This window comes from Labrus mixtus, chromosome 6, assembly GCF_963584025.1.
Source record: "Labrus mixtus chromosome 6, fLabMix1.1, whole genome shotgun sequence".
Classification (NCBI taxonomy): Eukaryota; Metazoa; Chordata; class Actinopteri; order Labriformes; family Labridae; genus Labrus; species Labrus mixtus.
Window position 1 is genome coordinate 6,409,756 of NC_083617.1, and position 21,318 is coordinate 6,431,073.

General features: G+C 41.1%; 1 protein-coding gene across 1 annotated transcript; it reads left to right on the forward strand.

Annotated features, from left to right (window-relative positions):
• Window positions 1-1,824: 1,824 nt before the first annotated feature.
• Window positions 1,825-21,101, forward strand: ercc6 (excision repair cross-complementation group 6). The gene is made up of 22 exons (XM_061039680.1): window positions 1,825-1,884; window positions 2,565-2,752; window positions 2,873-3,098; window positions 3,930-4,050; window positions 4,146-4,260; window positions 5,437-6,166; window positions 7,496-7,627; window positions 8,285-8,443; window positions 9,482-9,617; window positions 9,880-10,050; window positions 10,281-10,457; window positions 13,063-13,179; window positions 13,620-13,715; window positions 14,799-15,017; window positions 15,400-15,510; window positions 16,238-16,357; window positions 16,541-16,635; window positions 17,159-17,304; window positions 17,431-18,003; window positions 19,247-19,415; window positions 19,507-19,585; window positions 19,673-21,101. The coding sequence occupies exons 2-22, from the start codon at window positions 2,572-2,574 to the stop codon at window positions 20,120-20,122; spliced, it is 4,323 nt and encodes a 1,440-aa protein (XP_060895663.1). The 5' UTR covers window positions 1,825-1,884; window positions 2,565-2,571; the 3' UTR covers window positions 20,123-21,101.
• Window positions 21,102-21,318: the final 217 nt, after the last annotated feature.

Below are 21,318 nucleotides of genomic sequence, written 5' to 3' on the forward strand. Positions count from 1 at the left end.
ACTAAAACACACCATTAACAATCACAGAGAAGACTACATTTAAAAGATGTTTAAAATGGGCTGAGTTTAACCTGCTGTCTAATTGAAATGGATTCTGTATCTAACCAACAACGTCTTCCAGAGTATTTAGGCTCAGTTTGCTCAATCTGTGTTGAATACAGCCCTAAAGGTCTCCTATAAACCCCACACAGGGCAGGGTGCTGTGGTGGTGAAATCCACCGACAGTTGTTACAACTTGACACTTTTAGATTGTTCAAAAGGTGTAGTTGCTTATTTGGACACGCAGCCTTAACAGATAAAACCCTATTTTAATGTTTTACATTTAAACACTGTGTTACACAAATCTATGCATGCTGTAATCATATTTAATCCACCTGCCTCAAATATAAAACAACTTATTACTTTTCTACATAGCACATGCAGAAGGAAAATGTGTTTGGGTGAGATGAGCAGGTGCTGATAACTTTTGATAAAACAAAGAAATGATACAACTACATAAAGGAGATTGAATTACTGAAATATATTTCACTAAATGTGCAATGCATTCAAATTTAACTCAATAAATGACTAATGAACAAATCAAATGCATTTAAAAAGTAGGCTGGGGGTGACGGTGGACTAGTGGGTGGTGTGCGCCTGTGTGCAGGGACTTTAGGCCTCTGGACAGGCGGCCCCGTGTTTGAATCCGACCTGTGGCTCCTTTCCCTTACGTCATTCCCAACTCTCTCTCTCTCTACTCTGATTTCTGACTCTATCCACTGTCCTGTATCTATTACAGACATAAAAAGCCAAACAATTAAAACGTGGGGGAAAAAGTAGGCTTAACAGTTGCAAACCATCATTATCACAATTGAAGTCATCACAAAAAGCATCTGTGGATTTTTTTGTGGATATTTCAGCTCAGAGCATGAACAACTATATATTTTATGGCAAATCTGATTTATTTTATATTACCATGGCAACAAAAAAACACAACTCAGTGTGAATCTCACCAACAGAATCATATGCTAACATTAAGCAACATTAAGATAGGCTATGTGGTTGATTGTCAGCTGATTAGCACACACTCATTGTTTATCACCGGATCAATACGACACAAAAGAAACTTTATTTTAGAAACGGTTAGAAATAAATTATGCTTATGTTGTCCCGAGCGCATCTCTTTACGTCTAAATACGGATGTACCGGTACTGATTGTACACATTCCCGACTGCTTTTTGTAAAGTGTCTCGAGATAACACTTGTTATGAGTTGACGCTATACAAATAAAAATTGATTGATTGACCTTAAGACTTGCTCTTATGAGCTATAGGCCTATGTTTTATTTATATATTTATGTTACCTTTTCGAACATCTGCATGTTTTTAATTTACCTAGAGCCATTTTCACATACATACGCATGTGTGTGCATACAATTATCCCTGTAGAACCGGAGTCAATTAATTATTTAATAATTATAATAATTATAATTATAATAATAATTTAGATTTCATACTGTGCAATATTTATTTTATATTGCTGCAATATCTATTTATATTCGGTTATGCTACTACCTGTAAATAACTCCTACCACATTGCCCATCTTTCCTGAATGAGAGTTCCTTTCATTTATTTATTTTATTTTATTTTATTTTTTTATTTCTTCTTTTGTTGTTTTTATCTGTGGATGCTTGTATGTGTGTGCACTTTAAAGGTGAAGCCAAATAATTTCGTTGTACAATTGTATAATGACAATAAAGACATTCTATTCTATTCTATTTGAAATACTTGCATGCTTGTTTCTCCAGCAGAATCTGGCAACCCTGCTCTGATCCTCCTCTGACACCGGAAGTAAGGAAGTTTTGACACAAGCCCGACCGGTGATGTTGTGTAACCGCACGTTTTGTAAGTAATATCATTCATTATCGCTTCGACACTTGTTTAAATTAACATAATATCACCCTGAATAAAGTGATAACCCAGTAACGTTAGCTTACTTCTAAATGAATGTTGGTAATTTAAAGATGAAGATGCTGGAACCCTAAACAGCTGATGATGTTAGGCTAACGATTAGCTCAGCAGCTAGCCCAGACACGTAAACAATAGAAGAAAACTAGAACTCTAGTTTATATTATATGAAGTTTAATGGGCTGATAATGCTGGTAGAAGAGATATTTTAATACATTTTAATGATTTTAATTATTAAATGAGATGATAATTACCTTTAATCTGAAAGAAACCACTTGTTTTTATTTTTAATATTTATTTATTTGTGCAGAAGAAAGAAGAATTAAATTAGACAGAAGAAGACATATACATGTAAATCGCACAGGGTGGAGAAAAGAAACCCCTTAAGGCTTAAACATTTAAATTAAACATCTGCAAAGTCTTGTCACAACATAAACAAATGTAGGTATTCATATAAAGAGAACACAAATTACAGTCAATAATTGTTATATACTGAATTATATTGCATTCAAATGCTGTTGTATGCTATTAAAACACGTGTTTAAGATCACTTGTTAGTGTGTAACACAGTTATGATGCATGTCTTTACACCATATTAACTCAGTGACTGTTTGCAGCATCAACATGCCTGTAGAGGGTTCAGAGGACCAGGTGTCCTCGTCTCTCTCCAGCCCCGTCAGTGCTGCTCACACCCCGGGAGGGACCGAGGAGGATGGGGCAGTCTGCTCTTTCCCGGAAAACAGCCAGGGCTCTGAGGCTTCTGCAGCTTACCCCGCCAACACTGGACCTGATGAGGGCAACAGCGGTGAGTTTTGTACCATAAAAGAGTTGAATTCAACATCATGAAAAGCTCTGACCTCATACAAAGATCATCTATTCTCCGTCTTATGCTTCTGTGTACTTTTGTTTTGTCATGTGGTGGCAGGTAAGAGGTCTGGAGCCTTGCTGCAGATCGACCGGCAGCGCATCCAAGCAGCGTCGGCCAGTTCTGGGGCCGATGAACTCCAGGGTCTCGGTGTGGCTGTGTACGACCAGGATGTCCTTGAGCAAGGTGTCATGCAGCAGGTGGACGAGGCGATCCACGAGGCTAATCAGGCGGCTGCTAAAGCGGAGGCCGAGAAGGAATATCAGTCAGTTCTGGATGATGTCAGGTAAAGTACAAAACTTATCTAAAAGGTCTTACATGGGATCGGAGTTTTTCTATTCGACGACATAGGTGGTCCTATTAGTCTTTATGTTTTATGCTTATTTAAGTATTGTAAAACATAATTTATTAATGTGCTTTATGAAAATTGTGGTTGCACTTAAGATTTGTTTCTATAACCTTGAAATGAAAGGACATTAAATTTAGTTTAAATTCTTACATATTATAGGTGCAGTAGCATGTGTGGACTAATTTTAATAACACAAAAGGGTCTCTTTCCTGTTATTAAAAGTAGGAACTGTAAACTTATCACAAAGTAAGGGTTAGGTTAGCCTAGATATATATATATATGTTTTTTTACAGTAGCATTATTCAGACTGCCGTTTCAAGCCGAGATATTTACGCTCCTGTGATGTTTCGTCTTCATTCTGAATATCATTGAGGTGTTATGGGGGGGGTGAAGTGATCCCTCCTCTGTACCGTCTTTGGAGGTAGTAACAGAGGCAAGACTGTTTCAGCAGAGCCAGCAGGGGAGTGCAGCGCTGTGTATGCGTGCATGTCTGTCTGTGTGTTTATGTTGTGCAGTGCTTATGCAATTCTGAAACACAATAGGAATAGGACTGGGACACAAATATATTACGCTGTCGCAGAATAAATATAAACGTACAAAGATGTGATGACGCCTGAGCTAAGTGACGGCACTTTTGCAAAAAAAAAAAAGCAGTTTGAAAAGAGCTACTAATGCATTTATTATCCAAATATTCACAATGGTTCCAAAATAACAGCAAACTTTGGAGTGGCTGATTAAACTTACTGACCGCCCTCCTGTGTCTTTCAGGTCTGTAACTTTGTCACTGAGACAAATCAACAAGATCATCGAGCAGCTTTCTCCTTATGCTGCCTCCAGCAAAGATATCAGTCGGAAGATTGAATCTGTTAAACGGCAGAAAGAAAATAAGGTAAAAGTCAGTTATACAGACATGACAGTTTGTCAATAATGTAAGATTTCTTGTGACTCTGACGATGATGATGATGAAAACACGTCTTCATTCAGGAGAAACAGCTAAAGAAAGTCAGAGCCAAACAGAAGAGACTTCAGGCCATTCTGGGAGGAGAAGACGCCCTAAGAGTAGAAGCTGAGCTCTTGGCTGAGGATGAAGAAGAGGAAGGTAAGCCATCTTTGATTTACACATTTGATATAATTTTAACATAATGGACCACCTGTTAATGGGGAGATTCTGACTGAATGAGATAAGGTGGAAAATGTCCTGGAAAAAGCTTTTGATTTGAATACGTGAAACCCCAGTCGTTCCTCAGCACTGCAAACGTCCATTTAAACAAAGCAGAACAAGAAACAATGAAAAACATCAATACCCTCTGTAGTCATGGTTACCAAAACGGCTAATCTGTGGCATAACTCCTCGAATTAACAGTTGACTTCAAGCAGAGACTTAATACTGAGTGGTTAAACGAAGACTTCACGCTGCATTGATAGCTCTTGTTCTGGAATATAAAGATGTTCATACAGTGTATGAAGAAATGACACACCCACAACATATTGGTCAAAGGTTGTTTAGAGATGTTTACTGTAATCAGAGAAATGTAATAAGTGTGTCACCGTAGAACTCTCTCCTAATATTTCCCATGTGACAACTTTGTTCCATTTGGTGTTTTATTTCTAAAGTTTCCATGTTCACACTCAGCAGTGTTTACTGGTTTTCAGCAGCCCTTCAGATTAGTTTGCTCCTGTGTGTTTGGTGTTTGACATACAAACGAGTTAATCTATTGTGTTCATTCAATAGAACTTTTGTATATCAACACAACAGTAGTCATTTTAAATTTGGCTGATTTAGTCTTATATTGAATGCAATGTTTTGGCACTGATACATTTAAAAAAAACATCTAAACATCACTGATGGTTGTGCTAAATAGCGAATAGGAAAACAACATATTTCAAAGTTAAAACCTAATAAAGAGCAGTGTGTTAAGTCTGTAGTACGGACCTTCACAGAGTTAAATGTACTGATTTCGGGTTCTCTTGTAAGGCTTACACTTTTTTTCTCTTTCAAATGTATCATGTGAATTATTGCAGCATGACATACGTGTTCAATGCATCCTCTTCCAGAACAGGATAATAAAAAATAAAATAAAACATGCTTGCACAAAAGCAATTTAATCTCCATAAGCATGCAGAGAAAAGCGACAGCCTGTTAATCAGAACATTGCACCTTAGTGATCATTATGGCCAGAACACTCCCTATTGTACCTCTGTCTGATGTGTGTGTGTGTGTGTGTGTGTGTGTGTGTGTGTGTGTGTGTGTGTGTGTGTGTTTGTGTTTCACCAGAAGCCGGCCCGTCTACACTGGGCAGCATGCTCATGCCCGTTCAAGAAACCGAATGGGAGGAGCTTATCCGAAAAGGTCACATGACTCCTTTTGGCACGCGTATCCCGCAGAAGGAAGTTAAAAAGGAGCCTCGAAAAGTGATGCTTGCGGAGAACTCGGCCTTTGACCAGTACTTGACGGACCAGGCCAAGATGGCCACCGAGAGGAAGAAAGTTCCTGTTTTAAAGAAGAGAAGGAAGAGCTCAGGACTCAGCCCTGATGAGGATCACAGGGGCAAAACCAAAACAGCCACCGGTGTCTCCTCTTCTAAGGATAAAAAAATGAGAAAGCGCATTCAAAAGCTTCAGATAACTGCTCTGAAGGCCCATCCCAAAGCTCGGCCTAAGGTTGAGCCACAGCTCCCTAAACCGAAGAGGAAGCGTCGCGTCGAGGGAGAGGAGACTGACAGCGAGGGGTCCGAGTACCTGCCCAGTGATGAATACATAGATCCCGACCGAGAGGAGAGAGACGCCATGGAGGAGGGCTTTGGGGAGGATGATGACGAAGAGTACGAGTTGAAACCATACAAGAGGAAAACTGAACGCAAAGGCAGGAAGAAAGTAAAGAAGAAAGAAGAGAGTGAGGAAGAATACTGCCCTGAGAGTGAGGAAGAAAAGGAGGATGGGAAGAGTAAAAACAACAAGAAATGCAAAGATGATGGAGATGTGGAGTACTACAGACAACGAATAAGGTATGGACTTGTACTTGCTGCTATAAACTTTTAAATATTTGTTATTTTTCCCCCTGAAAGTCTGTAATGTGTTATCAGTTTGTCAGCAATGGATTTGGGTCTCAAAGTTGCGCTTGTGATGTAGAGGTGCAAAAAAGTTTTCTTCTTCTAAAGGGAACATATACATCCGGGCCTGTTTATGACGAGCTCAACAAACACCACATTGACTCTTTCACTTTGCATCACATTTGCAATGGCAGCGGTGCAAATGTGCCATTGTTATTCCCTTTAGTTAAGGAGAAAAGCAGTTTGTTTCTGCTGGCTCCGTAGTGCAGAAGGAGAGTTAATCCCAGATGAGATTGGCAGCTGTTTCTTGACTAAGCAAATTCACTCCCTGCTCTTCTTCTCTCTGCTCTCACACTGGCCTAATTATCCTCCTGCACATGGTTTTATACACTCACTCACTCACTCACTCACTCTAATGCTCAAATTAATGGAAGAGCAGCCCTAATGAGATTTCATATTTATAGCTGCCAAATAAATTGTGTTGGCATGTGTCCTTTTTCTCCACTGCAGTGATTGAATGTCAATTCAACAGCATAGACACGGCATGGATGGTGAGGCTAGCTTATATGAGGAATGATATTATTAGAGCAGGCTGTATTTGTAGTAAGGTGGGGGGGTGGGGCCGGGGCAGAAAAGTGTAATTAACTGAACCAATGCTTAGTCTTGACTTAATTAGAGAGTGTGGTCTCGCAGGCCCAGCTAAAGGACCAGTTTCATGGCAGGGTGACAGGACCAGGCCCAAATGAAGATGGATTCTTATCCCCTCCACCTCACACCTTTCTGGGGAACTCGCACTACTAATTGTCTGTATCAATCTTCATTTGCTGCGCGACGACTGTGCCTCTAACTGCCCTCTCTCCTGCACCATTAAAACTCTTCTCTTTACATTTCCCTTTTTGCGCAAGATGTTCCACCGCTCGGGGGAAATACCCACAATTCCAACGTTTTCTATCCGTTCACCTGTGTAGGCGAGTCTTAAAAACAAGTCACTGACGAGATGAGAAAACGTTACATCTGTCCATCCGTTCTTCACGCCTGCTTACCCCGTTTAAGGATGCGTTTAGCTCGGTCTGTCCCAAACTATCTGGGGGATACACCCTGAACAGGTCACAAGTTCACTAGTCATATAACTCTGGGCTCTGCTTGACAATGTTTTCACCTTTCAATGATGAGGCCGGCCTCTCTCACTTCTTCCTCAGTGAGTCACTAAAGTCTGAACTGAGAGACTGTTGTTGCCACCAGATGTGCTCGGGCTTCACTAGTGTGCGCTTGTCATCTGTGCAGGAGATGGAAGCGACAGCGTCTCATAGATAGGGAGACGAAGAGAGAAAGAGGGGAGGAGCTCTCCGATGACAGCGACGAAGAGTTCGACGAAGGCTTCAAAGTGCCAGGTTTCCTGTGGAAAAAACTTTTCAAGTAAGTTTCAGTTTTCCCAAATAGTTCAAATGTAAAATAAGGTAGTGATGCCATTTTCTAACAGCTGTTAAAACATGAGTGCATGTAACGGTGTGAACTTTGTGTGTCTTGTTCTGTGACACACCCACGTCTAATACCAACCTTTGTCTTGAAACTGTCATGATTGATCAATGATTAGTGGATAAACACCATAAACTGGATGATGTAACTGCTACTATAGGTCAGTATTCTTTAGTAACTCATTTTGACAGCCTGTTGTCTTAAAACACTTTTAGGAGTAAAGTGGGTAAAGTCAATTTGAATTGAATTGATCGTATTTCATAAATAAAGGTTTGCATAGTTAACATCTGACTGAGCTAGTGTCTGATTCAACTTTTGTTACTGTATTTGACTACGATTGTTTTCCATAGTTTAGCACAAACTATTAGATTTGTGCATCATTTTTTTAATTACAAACCCATTGTCCTCGTGAAAATGTTCTTTCCACATGATTCCTCGAGCTGCTCTGGGTTTGGTTTTTTGCTCTTACTCTTACTAAATCAGATCTCTGCTCAGATACAATTTCGTCACCAGACACGTCTTTCTTTTCTGTGCATTGTTGATAATTGCGTTCGTACTCACATGTTTACTATACCCGTATGTGTGTCACGCTGTCAGGTACCAGCAGACAGGTGTGCGCTGGATGTGGGAACTCCACTGTCAGCAGGCGGGCGGCATCCTGGGAGACGAGATGGGGCTGGGTAAAACCATCCAGGTCATCTGCTTTCTCGCTGGACTGAGCTACAGCAAACTGAGGACTAGAGGGTCCAACTACAGGTACACACACACCGAACACACACACACACACACACCGAACACACACACATACACACACAAACAAACTGTGGCCAGAGACTGTGTGTCTGTATGGTATGAATATTTGATTAGGGGGATTTCTGCTTGAGAGTGTTCATCTGAATTATTAAACATGTTTCAATTATCCGACTCTTCACTTTCTTACTGCAGACATCAGAGAAAACACTGACACTCTGTTTGTGTGGTGTGTGTGTTTGTGTGTGTGTGTGTGTGTGTGTGTGTGAGAGAGAGAGAGAGAGGGAGATGGAGAGTGTCTGTTAGAGTAGAGTGTCTTTACATGCCCTTAAAATGAATTTTGGACTCATGAAGTGTGTGTGTGGGAGGTGGGTGGAGCAGGGGAAGGGCAACAAATCAACCAGGGTAAACATGCCACTGTGGTGTTGATAATCCGGTTTTTACTGCACAAACGACACTCGTGCATTGAGGGGGCGGAGCTTCCCTGCTGGTCAATACTCTGTCTGCTATGGACGCCCACAAATTGATTGCTTTTAAACTCAATTATGGCCAAGTATCAATAGCTTCCACCGGGCAGGGGTTCATACCAGCCCATTAGTGTGTCATTGTGTGTGTGTGTCTGTGTCTGTGTGTGTGTGTGTGTGTGTGTGTGTGTGTGTGTTTGATAAAGCTCTTGTAAATCTTCACATAGCAAGAGTTCGTACACCTTGTTTGATTCATATGCTAGGGGCAGAGAGAGATTGTAGCACTGGAGGTGGGCTTTATAGTAAGATCATTCTGCTGTATTATTATACCTGAACTCTTGGTTTCCTATGTTTCTCTTGTGCCTGAATGCATCAAAAATTCTGCATGCAAGCTCAACACATTTTCCTTTTCATGTTTTGGGAAAAACTCATTCCTGTACCTTGGTATAGAAATGATGACTGTAATTTTGCTGTAAAATTTGCTGAGGTTATCTGAAGTTTTATGAACCCCAGCTCCCCCGTTGCCCATCTCAAAGGCCGCTTGGACATTAAATATTCTATACTGTGTGTTTGCTTTAAGGTATGTTGGTCTGGGTCCGACGGTCATCGTGTGCCCCGCTACGGTCATGCACCAGTGGGTAAAAGAGTTCCACACCTGGTGGCCTCCTTTCAGAGTCGCCGTTCTACATGAAACCGGCTCATTCACCAGCAACAAGGTAATTGTTTCTTGTTGTGTGTTCAATTTTCATATTCATAATTCAGTTGGAAAGTTTTCTACTGGGCCCCGTTTTCCTCTAGGGGGCACTAGAGGTCTGTTTATGCAGCATTATCTCCTAACCTTCTCCCCTCTTCCCCTCTCCCCTCAAACCACATTAAAGTAGATGCCCTACTTCCACACTCAAGCTTCCAGACATGGTTAGAAATTGCAATGATGACAACCTGTTTTTTTTTTTCCTTCTTCTTTCTTCTCTGATGCAGGAAAAGCTTATACCAGAAATAGCTGCATGTCATGGTATCCTGATAACTTCATATTCAGCTGTGAGGAATATGCAAGAGAGCTTGCAGCGCTACGATTGGCACTACATTATTCTCGATGAGGGCCATAAGATCAGGAATCCCAATGCTGGAGTCACCACCGCCTGCAAACAGGTAACGTTTCAGAAACATTCAGAAACATGCATATTTAAACAAAGAAATCGTAAAATAGTGCTGTATTTTGATTTTGATTTTTTTTTTTTTTGCTTATGACTACATTTAAACTTGAGTTGAAAAATGAATCCATGCCTTTTAATTTTCTCTGAGTCGTCTTAATTCTTCCTTCAGCAGCACACGCTTGATCTTCAGTAATGTAATATCTACTTTCTCCTTCCTCTCTGTAGTTTCGGACTCCGCACAGGTTCATCCTGTCAGGCTCTCCCATGCAAAACAATTTGAAGGAGCTGTGGTCTCTGTTTGACTTTGTCTTCCCCGGTAAACTGGGGGCGTTACCCGTCTTCATGGAGCAGTTCTCTGTGCCGATCACCATGGGAGGATACAGCAACGCCTCACCTGTACAGGTACTAAAACACACACACACACACACACACACACACACACAAATGTGCAATGAGGATGTGTCTGCGTGGCTCAACTGATAAAGTCATTATAACAGCGGCCCGGGTTTCATGCCCACCCTGTGCTGCATGTCGCCCCATTTTTTTCACACCTGGTTTCTCTCTTCATCTGTCCTCTCATCACAAAAAAAATTACCAGAAGAAATTAATGATAAAAAGATCTATTTTTAGATTCTGCTGCTGAAGTTCTTCTTGTCTTTGAGCTTCAAGTGTTTAATAAGAACAAACTTCAAAAAGGATGACACCTCAATTGGGACGGTTCACACATTTGAAGAAGCTGAAATCAGGTGTAAAGACAGACCATTAGGATGTCATAGAGCTTTACCGTCTATATTTGATTTTAACCTTTTTTAAAGTGGTAACGTTATTAGAGTAAAACATTTACCGGTACCTTCAAATAAAATGGGTAATGAGTTATTTATTAACTCATATTTATTTATAAATAAATAATTTTTCCTACGAACATGTAGCCCAAAGTGCTTCACTAAACAAGATCAACACAGAAAAGACAAAAATTTAAATATAATCAATTACCGGTACAACAATTCTAATGCGACAAATTCAAAGTAAATCAAAGTCCATAAAATGTTGTTTTTTTTAAATAGACGCACACACACATTAAAACAGTTAATTAAGAGTCACAATGACTGATAAACGTAGGCAGTCGTAGAGGAGCCACCCTAAGTAAAATCCTGATATTCATATTATTATCATCCTGATAGTTTGAAGACTTCTCTGTAAAAGTATCCACAAAGGGGAAGTTTCTCTAATCCTCGGGCAGGCTGTCTTAAAGACACGGTCCCACAGCGGATTAAAGCAAGCTCCCTATTGGAGAGTCGTTTCAGTTGTGGCAGGACACGGCAAACTTTCGTCAAATAGAATTCCTTTTTCGCAGCAACCCTATCAGTAATCTTATAACGAATAGCAATGAAGGACAAAATGTAAAATCACACACGCTAAATCGCACAATTTTGTAGAACCACATGGAAGCAAGTCAAGAGGAGAGCGATTGAAGCAAGATGGCCATTAAGTGCAGAGCAGGATAATGTAGGACCATGCAAAGGAACTTCAGTACATCCCCTGTGTGTGAGAGAGCGGGAGAGAGAGAGTGAGAGAGAGAGGGGGAACGAGAGAGAGGGAGAGGCTAAAGTGGAGAGTCAGTGAGCTAAATTGTAGCCCTTTGTCATTAGTGTTCAGTCGTTAATAATCCACTGACTGTATGGATTTAATTATTTAAGCCGGCTATTGATGCTTCTTCCGCTGTCGATAATAAAAACCTTTACTAATTATTAATGTTATTAAATGGTCAGAGAGGGCTAAGCTCTGCTGCCTTATCCTCTTCTCGAAATTGTCAGAGCAGCAAAGCGGGTCCTCGACGGATGTTCATGTACGTACAACCAGATTTACGTAAAAAAAAAAAATGTATGCAAGTTGGGTGGGGCTGGATGAGCTTATTACTGTGGGATCCATTACTAACCCCCGCGTGAATCCACTCAGCAGCTTGTGCAGAGATCACCGGATCATCTGCCGTCCTCCTCCTCCTCCTCCTCCTCTTCTTCTGCCTTTTCCACTCTTGACCTCTTTTGAGCCCTAAATCCCAACACGTTATTGCCCCCTCCGGCACCGCAAGAGTGTGTCTTTGATCCCCCTGTGGACCCCCGGTGAGTTAATGTTTAAAGGGCTAACTGGCCTTTAGCACTGAGTCTGGATGAGGTGTAGCAGGACATTTGCAGCAGGGTGGGAGTGGACGTTTCCCTGTATCTTCTTCTCGGTGTCCAATGGCCAGCTTGTTGTACTGATGAAAGAGGAGGGCTTTGTCCCCCCCGAGACCAACAGCACTCTGATCAATGTTTAATGGCTTGTACTTCTGAGAGGGACAGCAACAAGAGGGAGGTGATGAGAGGAGGCGTAAGAGGGGAGAATCATGCCTCAGGAAACAGCCACACTGAGAGGTGCGAGTCATTGGCTGTATGAAATGACGGAAAAAGGCAAATCTCCACCTCCTCCTGCTTGTACAAAAAAAAAAAAAAAGCTAAAATACCCAACAAAACAGGAAGTGAGAGTCGCAGCAAGAACGAGCTGGTGGAGCTCTGGTATTGATGTTCTGCCCCTTTCCCCCCTAACCAAAACACACATTTAACTGTCGGATAAAACACCAAAGATCCCTCAGGTCTTAGCTGTTTTTTTTACACGGCAGAACAGATTTGGTGTCAGTCTGAAGCAGACACTCGAAGTTACTGACAGTGGAGTGAGTCCTGTATACTATTTTTTTTTAGCGTCAAATAACTAATCAAAAATAAACCCATGAGAAAAATGACCAGTTGGATATAGATCAGCGTGTTTTTGAATGTTAACATGTTAACATGGAGGAGGTGGAGCTTGTGACTCATACCGCAGCCGGTCACTAGGGGGAGCTCTAAAGGTTTTGGCTTCCCTTCTGGGAGCTGTCATGTCATCTAACTTTCTAACCAGTTGTTGGTGACATGCTGTCTTGAATGTTGTTTGTTTAACTTTTGTTTGTTTGTTTGTTTGTTTGGTTTTTTTTAAGGTCCAGACTGCGTTTAAGTGCGCGAGCGTGCTGAGGGACACCATAAATCCTTACCTGCTCCGGAGAATGAAAGCAGACGTCAAGGCCAACCTCTCCTTACCTGACAAAAACGAGCAGGTATTCATCACTCTCGGCAACATTTTGACCCTGTCGTGTCCACGTATTGACCCACCGCTCTCTCTCTCTCTCTTAACTGGGGAGGTGTTTATCTGATTGTATGTGACTGCATGTGCCACGTCTAAGGACTATTTGATGAATGTGCTCGGCCCTTTGTCAGGTGAAGCCAGCTAATAAAGTCCCGGTAAAGTAAAAGGAGCAGGTATTCATTAAGGTGGCCGGTCCCTGGTCTGTCCTCGCGGCTGACGCTGGTTGACTCCTCAGTCCACTTCAGCTCATTAAGTGAATCCCTCAGGACAGCAGTGGCTCCAAAAAACACACCGCTTTCCCTCTAATTTCTCTCCTCACACTCTGCACTTCATCAAAGGGCTTTAAAGTGGATGTTCCCTGCTCATTACACACTCTCTTACACCGCCCTGTGTGTGTGTGTGTGTGTGCAGGTTCTGTTTTGCAGATTAACAGAGGATCAGAGGCAGGTGTATCAGACTTTCCTGGATTCCAAAGAGGTCTACCAGATCCTAAACGGGGACATGATGGTAAGCCTTTATTTCATAGTTAAGAAAACTGATTGTTTGATTTATTGCTCTTCCATTTCTTCTCTTTGCGTTGACACACGCTGCGTTACAAAGACGTGGAGAGCAAAAAAAAAAAAAAAAACTCTCCATCAAGGAGAAGACTTCCAGGAACAAGACTTTCCTTATTCATTATTTAACCTCTTAATTGATGAATAGCAGTTCACTTCTCTGCTCTCAGGCCTTTTGTGTGTGTTTTTTAAGCACTCTTGTACGCTTACAGAACAACACCTTGGAAGTAGCATCAGTGGAATTACATTTCTTTTTCTTCCCCATGTACATTTTTTAAAAAACGCCTTACAGCTTGACTTCAGGTGCTGTCTTTAAGGAAGCTGTGCAGTTGTTCTTCTCACATTAGCCAGACCCAGGAGAGAGAGACTCCACCATTTATCACCACTGACCAAATGGACGTGGTTGGAGAGCCAGGGGTGACCACAGCAGATTGCACACACACACACACACACACACACACACACACACACACACACACACACACACACACACACTCTTATAGACATATGCAGTGGTCACTCTCAGTCCATTAACCACCATTACTAATGCAGTGGCCGTTGGGCCTTCATCAAGAAACACAGCCTTTATTGTCTGTAAATAAATTATGTAACTCATTCCTGTAGACTAAAGTAAATGTGTTTTATTTGTTTAAAGGTAAAATAATGAAGCAAAATATACAAACTTTATACTACTGTTGTCACCGGTAATCATTTCTTGCTTTTGAAAGCAGCTTCCTGTTCATTCAAACATACAGAGAGGAGTTTTCAGACGGTTATGAAAGCGACTCTGATGCCTCGATATGATCCACAACAGCAAACAAGACCATCAGCTGGAGAAAGACGAGTTCTTTATAGTTCTTTTTTTTTTATGTCTAACAGGGTTTCTCAGTGAAAGGAGGATAAGAGTTAAAAGAATGCAGGATGATATTTTTATTTCGGAGCTGCCTCAATGGACAAAAAAAGAAAAGTTTATCTCACTTATTTTTATTTTTTTTTAAAGAACCTTTGTTTCTTTTCCCTGTTTGGTGCTGTTTAGGTATTCTCCGGTTTGATAGCGCTGAGAAAGATCTGTAACCACCCGGACCTTTTCTCTGGGGGACCCCGCATGTTGAGGGGAATCCCGGAGGACCAGCTGACCGAGGAGGAACACTTCGGCTACTGGAAACGCTCGGGGAAGCTGATGGTGGTGGAGTCACTGCTGCGTCTCTGGTTCAAACAGGGCCACAGAGTCCTGCTCTTCACTCAGTCCAGACAGGTGAGGAACAGGCGGCTCCGGCTGTCCGATAACTTTTCTAATTAATCGTCATGACCACTTGTATGTGTCTGCATTTGTTGTTGTTGTGTGCCTACAATCCCTCTGCTCCCTAAATGTGTGTATGAGAGCAACAAGGGGAGAGAGTGTGTATGCTTTTGAGAGGGAGGCCCCAGCTGTTGCAGTCAATACCAATGAGATTATACCTCAGAGGGAACCTGAGACCCTCCCTGTCGGTATCTCTGTCCATGTAATATTAATCTGCTCTAATCCTTTTAGAGATAATCCAAACGTCAGCCTCTCCTTTCCTCTCTCTGTTTCTGTTTCTCTCCCGGTCTTCCTCTTCTTTCTCACTGGCTGCCGTTTATTGTTTCCTCCTCTCCAGATGTTGGAAATCTTGGAGGTTTTTGTGAGGGAGAATAGCTACACGTACCTGAAAATGGACGGCACCACCCCTATAGCTACCCGACAGCCCCTCATCGCTCGCTACAACGAGGTAAGGATTAGGCCTCCCTAATGGCTCTGAGTGTTTCCCTGGAAAATCCCGTCCTGAGGGACAGAAGGCTTCAGTGGAGACCTGCACACCCCGAGGTGGAAACACTAATTGATGACAATCTGTTGTTCAAACTGGATGTAACTCAAGTGTCTTTTATTGAAATACAATAAGTGGAATATCAGTCTGTACTTAAAAAAGTGCAAATTTAGAATTAAGGCAACATAGTGATCAAACCGTCTGAGCTTTTTCATTTCTACTTTTAGGATGTAATTTGACTTTAAGTTTTATCCACTTGTTGTCACGATGCAGGAATTTAAACTTGAATATGATCAAAGTCAAATCAAATAATATGGATACCTGCTTTATTCCACAGTCCTATGAACCTGATATCAGGTCATTTCCTGTTTTTGATTCCCAACATGTCGGTTGGTAACCAAAACATTGCAAACATATTTGTGCAAAAATGACAGTAGTCTCTTTCTTTCATTGGGGAAGATGATGACTGTAGATCTATTTTTATTACATTTTTATTTTAAAGGATTTCTTCTTCTCTGAAAGTCCGGTTTCAAGGATTCTACTTCTCTTTAAAAAAACAACATTTAATTTGAGTGTTGTAAATTGTTTCCTTTCCTTAACATGACATTCAAATGACCTGAGCCGATGATCAGAAAGAGAATAAAACCTCGGACGTGGAGTTTGTCACTGACATTTTTTTCCACGCCTACAGGACAAATCCATTTTTATCTTCTTGTTGACCACTAAAGTCGGAGGTCTGGGAGTCAATCTGACTGGAGCCAACAGAGTCATCCTCTACGACCCAGACTGGAACCCCAGCACGGACACCCAGGTCAGACAGACACACACTCAGGATTCAAATAAAACATTTACTACATGCATTACATGTCTGTTCATGTGATTTTTGTAGATTATACATTTGAGCCTCCACAGTTAAACACCACAATTTCCTGCTTCTTAATAATCTCTCTAGTTATTTATTCAAATGTATTTGATTGTATTGTTTTGTATGTAGGCACGTGAGCGAGCGTGGAGGATCGGGCAGACGCAGCAGGTGACCATCTACAGACTTCTGACCGCCGGGACCATCGAGGAGAAAATCTATCACAGGTCTGTTTGATTTTTTTGTCTTTTTTTTTTTGTCTTTTTTTTTTTTACTCCTCCTGATTTTACATTTTGTCCTTCATTGCTATTCTTCCTAATTAAAAACAGTTTTAAATCATGTTCCACTTTCTTTTGTTCTGTCTCTTCCTCCTCTTTGTCTTCCCGTGGACTTCACGTGTTCATGAGTATTGGTAATAACATGACTAATTGCTCACATCACTGCTGAGTTATTACGCGCACTATCCCCGTTCTCAGTAATTGAAAAGCTTTCCGGCTTTATTAAATGGCCAATCTAGGACTTCTAAACTGTTGCTCTGGTTGGTTTGGGTCTGTGATGTGCTTTCAAAAGGCAAGTTTAAAAAAAAACTGCAGGGATTCTATTTCGGTACCTACAGAAGAACGCTTAACTAATTTTCTCATCCATCAGCCAAACTACTCTGTGGTGACAGACGATCGGGGTTGCCAACTGAGGTGAAACAGCAAATTATGCACAATAATCTATTTCTGTGTTCTGTCTGTTTTATTTCAGGCAAATCTTTAAACAGTTTCTGACCAATCGGGTTCTGAAGGATCCCAAACAAAGACGCTTCTTCAAGTCTAACGACATCTATGAGCTCTTCACGCTGACGGACCCAGATGGAGCTCAGGGAACAGAGACCAGTGCCATATTTGCAGGTCAGTGGATGCTGCTTTTATTTGACCCTTTTTTTAAATCTTGTACCAGAGAAATATTTTATTTTCTGAATGTATGAAAATGTAAGTTGTTTTTTTTTGTAAGCTTATGTTTTAAATCCCATACAGGTACAGGCTCTGATGTCAAAGCACCCAAGAAACCCGAGAGGCCGAGGTCCTCACACAATGTGAAACACGGCAGCTCCGGGCTTAAACACTCCTCAGCAGACCAGAATGAAGCTGGCTCAGACAGGAGACACTCCTCAGCAAACATTCCTGCTGTAAAAGATGGAAAAACATCTCCGTGCAGTCAAATCTCTCAGGGTAAACCAAATGACACGATGGACGCCCAAAGCGGTACGGGTGTAGAGCCACATCTTTCAGCAAATGCTCAACAAACGGGACAGAATAACTGTGACGCCGGCAAACACTCCAACACGCTGAGCTCTGAACAACACGGAGACTCTGCTCTAAGCAGCCCGCAGAAACACAGGGAGAAGAGGAAGCACTGCGACTCCTCTGGCTCAGACAAACGCAAACATAAGAAGAGAAAACACTCCAAGGATGCTCGCTTTGAAGGCCACCGCATCTCTCACTTGGTAAAGAAAAGGAACTTTAATAAAGAGGTCGGTGAAGAGAACGAGGCAGACAACCCGAAGAAATCAGACGATTACGTCTTGGCTAAGCTCTTCAGGAAATCTGGTACGTTTTTTTTTTTTTTTTACAAACTAGGGTTGTGTGCTATATGCTATATGAAACATGTGTGCTATATAAAGACCATTTCCTGGAAGTTTCTTGGCTGGACAACTGGTCTATTACCAGGAAAGGGTGGGTGGGTATGTGTTTATCAGAACATGACCTAATGACCTGGCTAAAGTCATGAGTTAGATTACCATTGGTTTGTGCCTGTTGCTGTCCAGATTGTGTATTTCTGTTATGATTCAACCTTTCAAACTACAACATTACAATCAGAATTTAAAACTTTGAAATGATACAAGTAAAAATTAAAAAATATCAATTCCAAGTCCTAAGCACCTGAGATGGTTTAATTTAAAATTTGTAACTACCAATAATGTTTTGCCAACGTACTTGTGCATTTTAGACATTGCTCTCTCTCTCTCCCTTTGGTTAAGTCTGACTTAATCATATGAGATTTTTTTTAAATTAAAGTATCTTTCTGATACTATCAGTCATGAAAATATTGTTCTTTAACGTCAAAATTATTTAAGTAAAAAAAAGACGACAACCTGGGAGTGCCAATGGTCTAGCGTTTATGTCGCTCGCCCCATGCACAGAGGCTATAGTCCTCGTCCCAGTGGTTGTGGGTTCGAGTCCGACCTCGGCCCTTTGATGCGCGTCATCCCCTACTCTCGCCTTTGAATATTTACTGTCTCTCTTCAGCTGTCGTGTCTAATAAAAGCAAAAAGACCCAAAAAAAACTTCAAAAGAAATTAAAAAAATAAAAAAACATGGACAACCTAAGTGCAAATCCTATCAGACAAATTTCAGTTGTCAAGTTTCATGTTTCAAGAAGTAGAGGTGGGAAAAAGTCGATTTATGTAAAAATCAAGATTCTTCTCTTCTAAGATTTGAAATCTTTTAATAACTTCCAAAAGTTGATTTTGATTTTTTTTATTTAAAAAAAAAAAACAATAATATTTTTTAAATTATTTTTTGGGCTAATCAGTCACTTCCTGCTAAGTGCTAAGGCTAGCTCTTTAACTCAGTGTGATGCCAAATGGAGCAGCAAGAAATTCAGACAGTCAGATGACTGGAGTAGATCCTGAAGTTTGTACTCATTCATAAATAGACTTTGAATCCATGGATGCATGAATACAGAATCATTTTGAATCAAATCATGACCCCAAGAATCGAAATCGAACCGTGAGACACCCAAAGATTCCCAGCCCTATCAGTAAGGTCTTGTGTTTATTGTTGTCTTCAGGTATCCACAGTGTGATGCAACATGACGCCATCATAGAGTCCTCCAACCCTGACTACGTCCTGGTGGAGGCCGAAGCTAACAGGGTGGCCAAAGACGCCATGAGAGCACTGAAGGTTTCTCGCCAGAAGTGCAGGCTGCCGTTCAACAGACCCCCTCCTCCACCTGCAAGGTAAACACTCACACACTGGGGTTGTTTAAAGCATCACTAATCTATTTTTTAAAACAAACACATCTCAGTTTTTCTTTGTTTTCTTTGTCAGGAAACGTTTTGGACAAAAGAAGAATTCTCTCCTGGTTGATAATTCAGTCAAATCCGTCTCTACATCAAGCAAATGCAAGGTAACACAAGTGTTATTATCCAGTATAGTTAAGTCAGATATTTCTATTTGTTACCTGGTGTGGTATTTAATGTGCTCCTTTCTTTAGGATGCTGCTATTATAAAGAAGTCTGTTTCAAAGAAGCCAGGATCAGCAGCTCTTTTCAGCGGGGAGGCGGCAGAGAGCGAACCAAACTCCGCCCCGCTCTCCTCCTCCTCCCTGCTGGCCAAGATGCGAGTCCGTAACCACGTCAGCCTGCCCTCCAGCCAAAGAGACGAAGCGGGAGAAGAGGAGGAGACCGCCTCTGGAGCTGCAGGGCCGAGCTCCCCGGCTCCGCCCACAGAGCACGACGAGCTGCTGGTGGATCTGCGTAACTTTGTAGCCTTCCAGGCGACTGTGGACGGAGAGGCCACAACTAAGGAAGTGCTGGAGTATTTCAAGCCGAGGCTGACCCAGAGTCAGGCGCCGGTATTCAGAGAGCTGCTCAGGAGCATTTGTGACTTCCACAGGACTTCTGGTCAGGAGGGGATCTGGAGACTGAAGGAGGGCTTCCGCTGAGAGAAGCGCAGACAAAAGAGGAGGAACAACTGAACTGTGACGCATATCTGAGGACTTGTATTCCATTAGACTGTAGTGCTCAGGCAAACAATTATTAAGTTTTTACATGTTTTTTTGTAACTGTCTGTTTGACAAAAATACATCAGTCACTTTACATCCAAACAGATACTGTCATTTCACTTCAACCAATTTAACAAATATCTGTTAATGCTAAAGGAAAGCCATGCTGCAGTGCAATGCCAACTCAAAGAATTGTCCGTTTTTCAGGTTACTCAGTCTTATAGAAAAAGTCTGTTTCAATCTTTTTTTTTTCTGCTTCCATGTTTGTTCCTGTTTGTTCTCCTTCAAGCATTTTGTCAGCTCTTCTATGTGTTGTCTGCATCCTGTTACACTTGAATTCACTTGATTTATATTTACTGTTAACGATTGACTGACATATACGTGTTGTTGTTTTCCAATTGTGTCGACTTATAAGCTCACTGGAGAAGGCTGAGTAAAATGCTTTTATAAAAAAAAAAGAAGGGATGAAGTGTATCATTTTGTAAACATGACCTTGTCGCCACACGTTTTAGTGGATTTTGTAATGACTGACATTTCTTGAATTGTACGTACAAATATGACGACGGTTTGGCATTGTTTACAGAGTTGTGTTTTAATGACCTACCTCCAGTTATTTGTGTTGAATCAGACAAGCTGAAGAGTTATTCAGCTGCCATGATTTAAAAGAAATAAAAAAAACTCTTGGTGCTGTCCTGTATGAATTCACCTCTGAAGGTTTTTTTTTCTGTTCTTTCATTTGCAGTCTAGAGAGTAAAGGATGATGAAAAAATTAGCTCAAATCAATTATAAAAAAAAAGTATTTGATTTTCCTGGTAATACAGTTCAGAGTGAAACATTAAAACTTTGGAGCCATTTTAACAGTTTGAAGTTAATTAACATATTTCCAATAATATTAAAGGAATTTAAGTGAATTGTCAAATGTTTCATGTATCATTAATGTATCATGTTTCATAAATCAGAATTGGTAATAATGTGAAGTCCCTGATTAGAGAGCCAGTGAGAGATGCTGAGCGGGGTCCTGAAATGTAAATAAGGATAGAGATCTTGTGACCCTGGACAGGATATGAAAAACTCGTTAAAGTTTCTCGTTAAACTGTTTCTAACCAAAGTAGACGAGAGAATAATTTTACTCACAC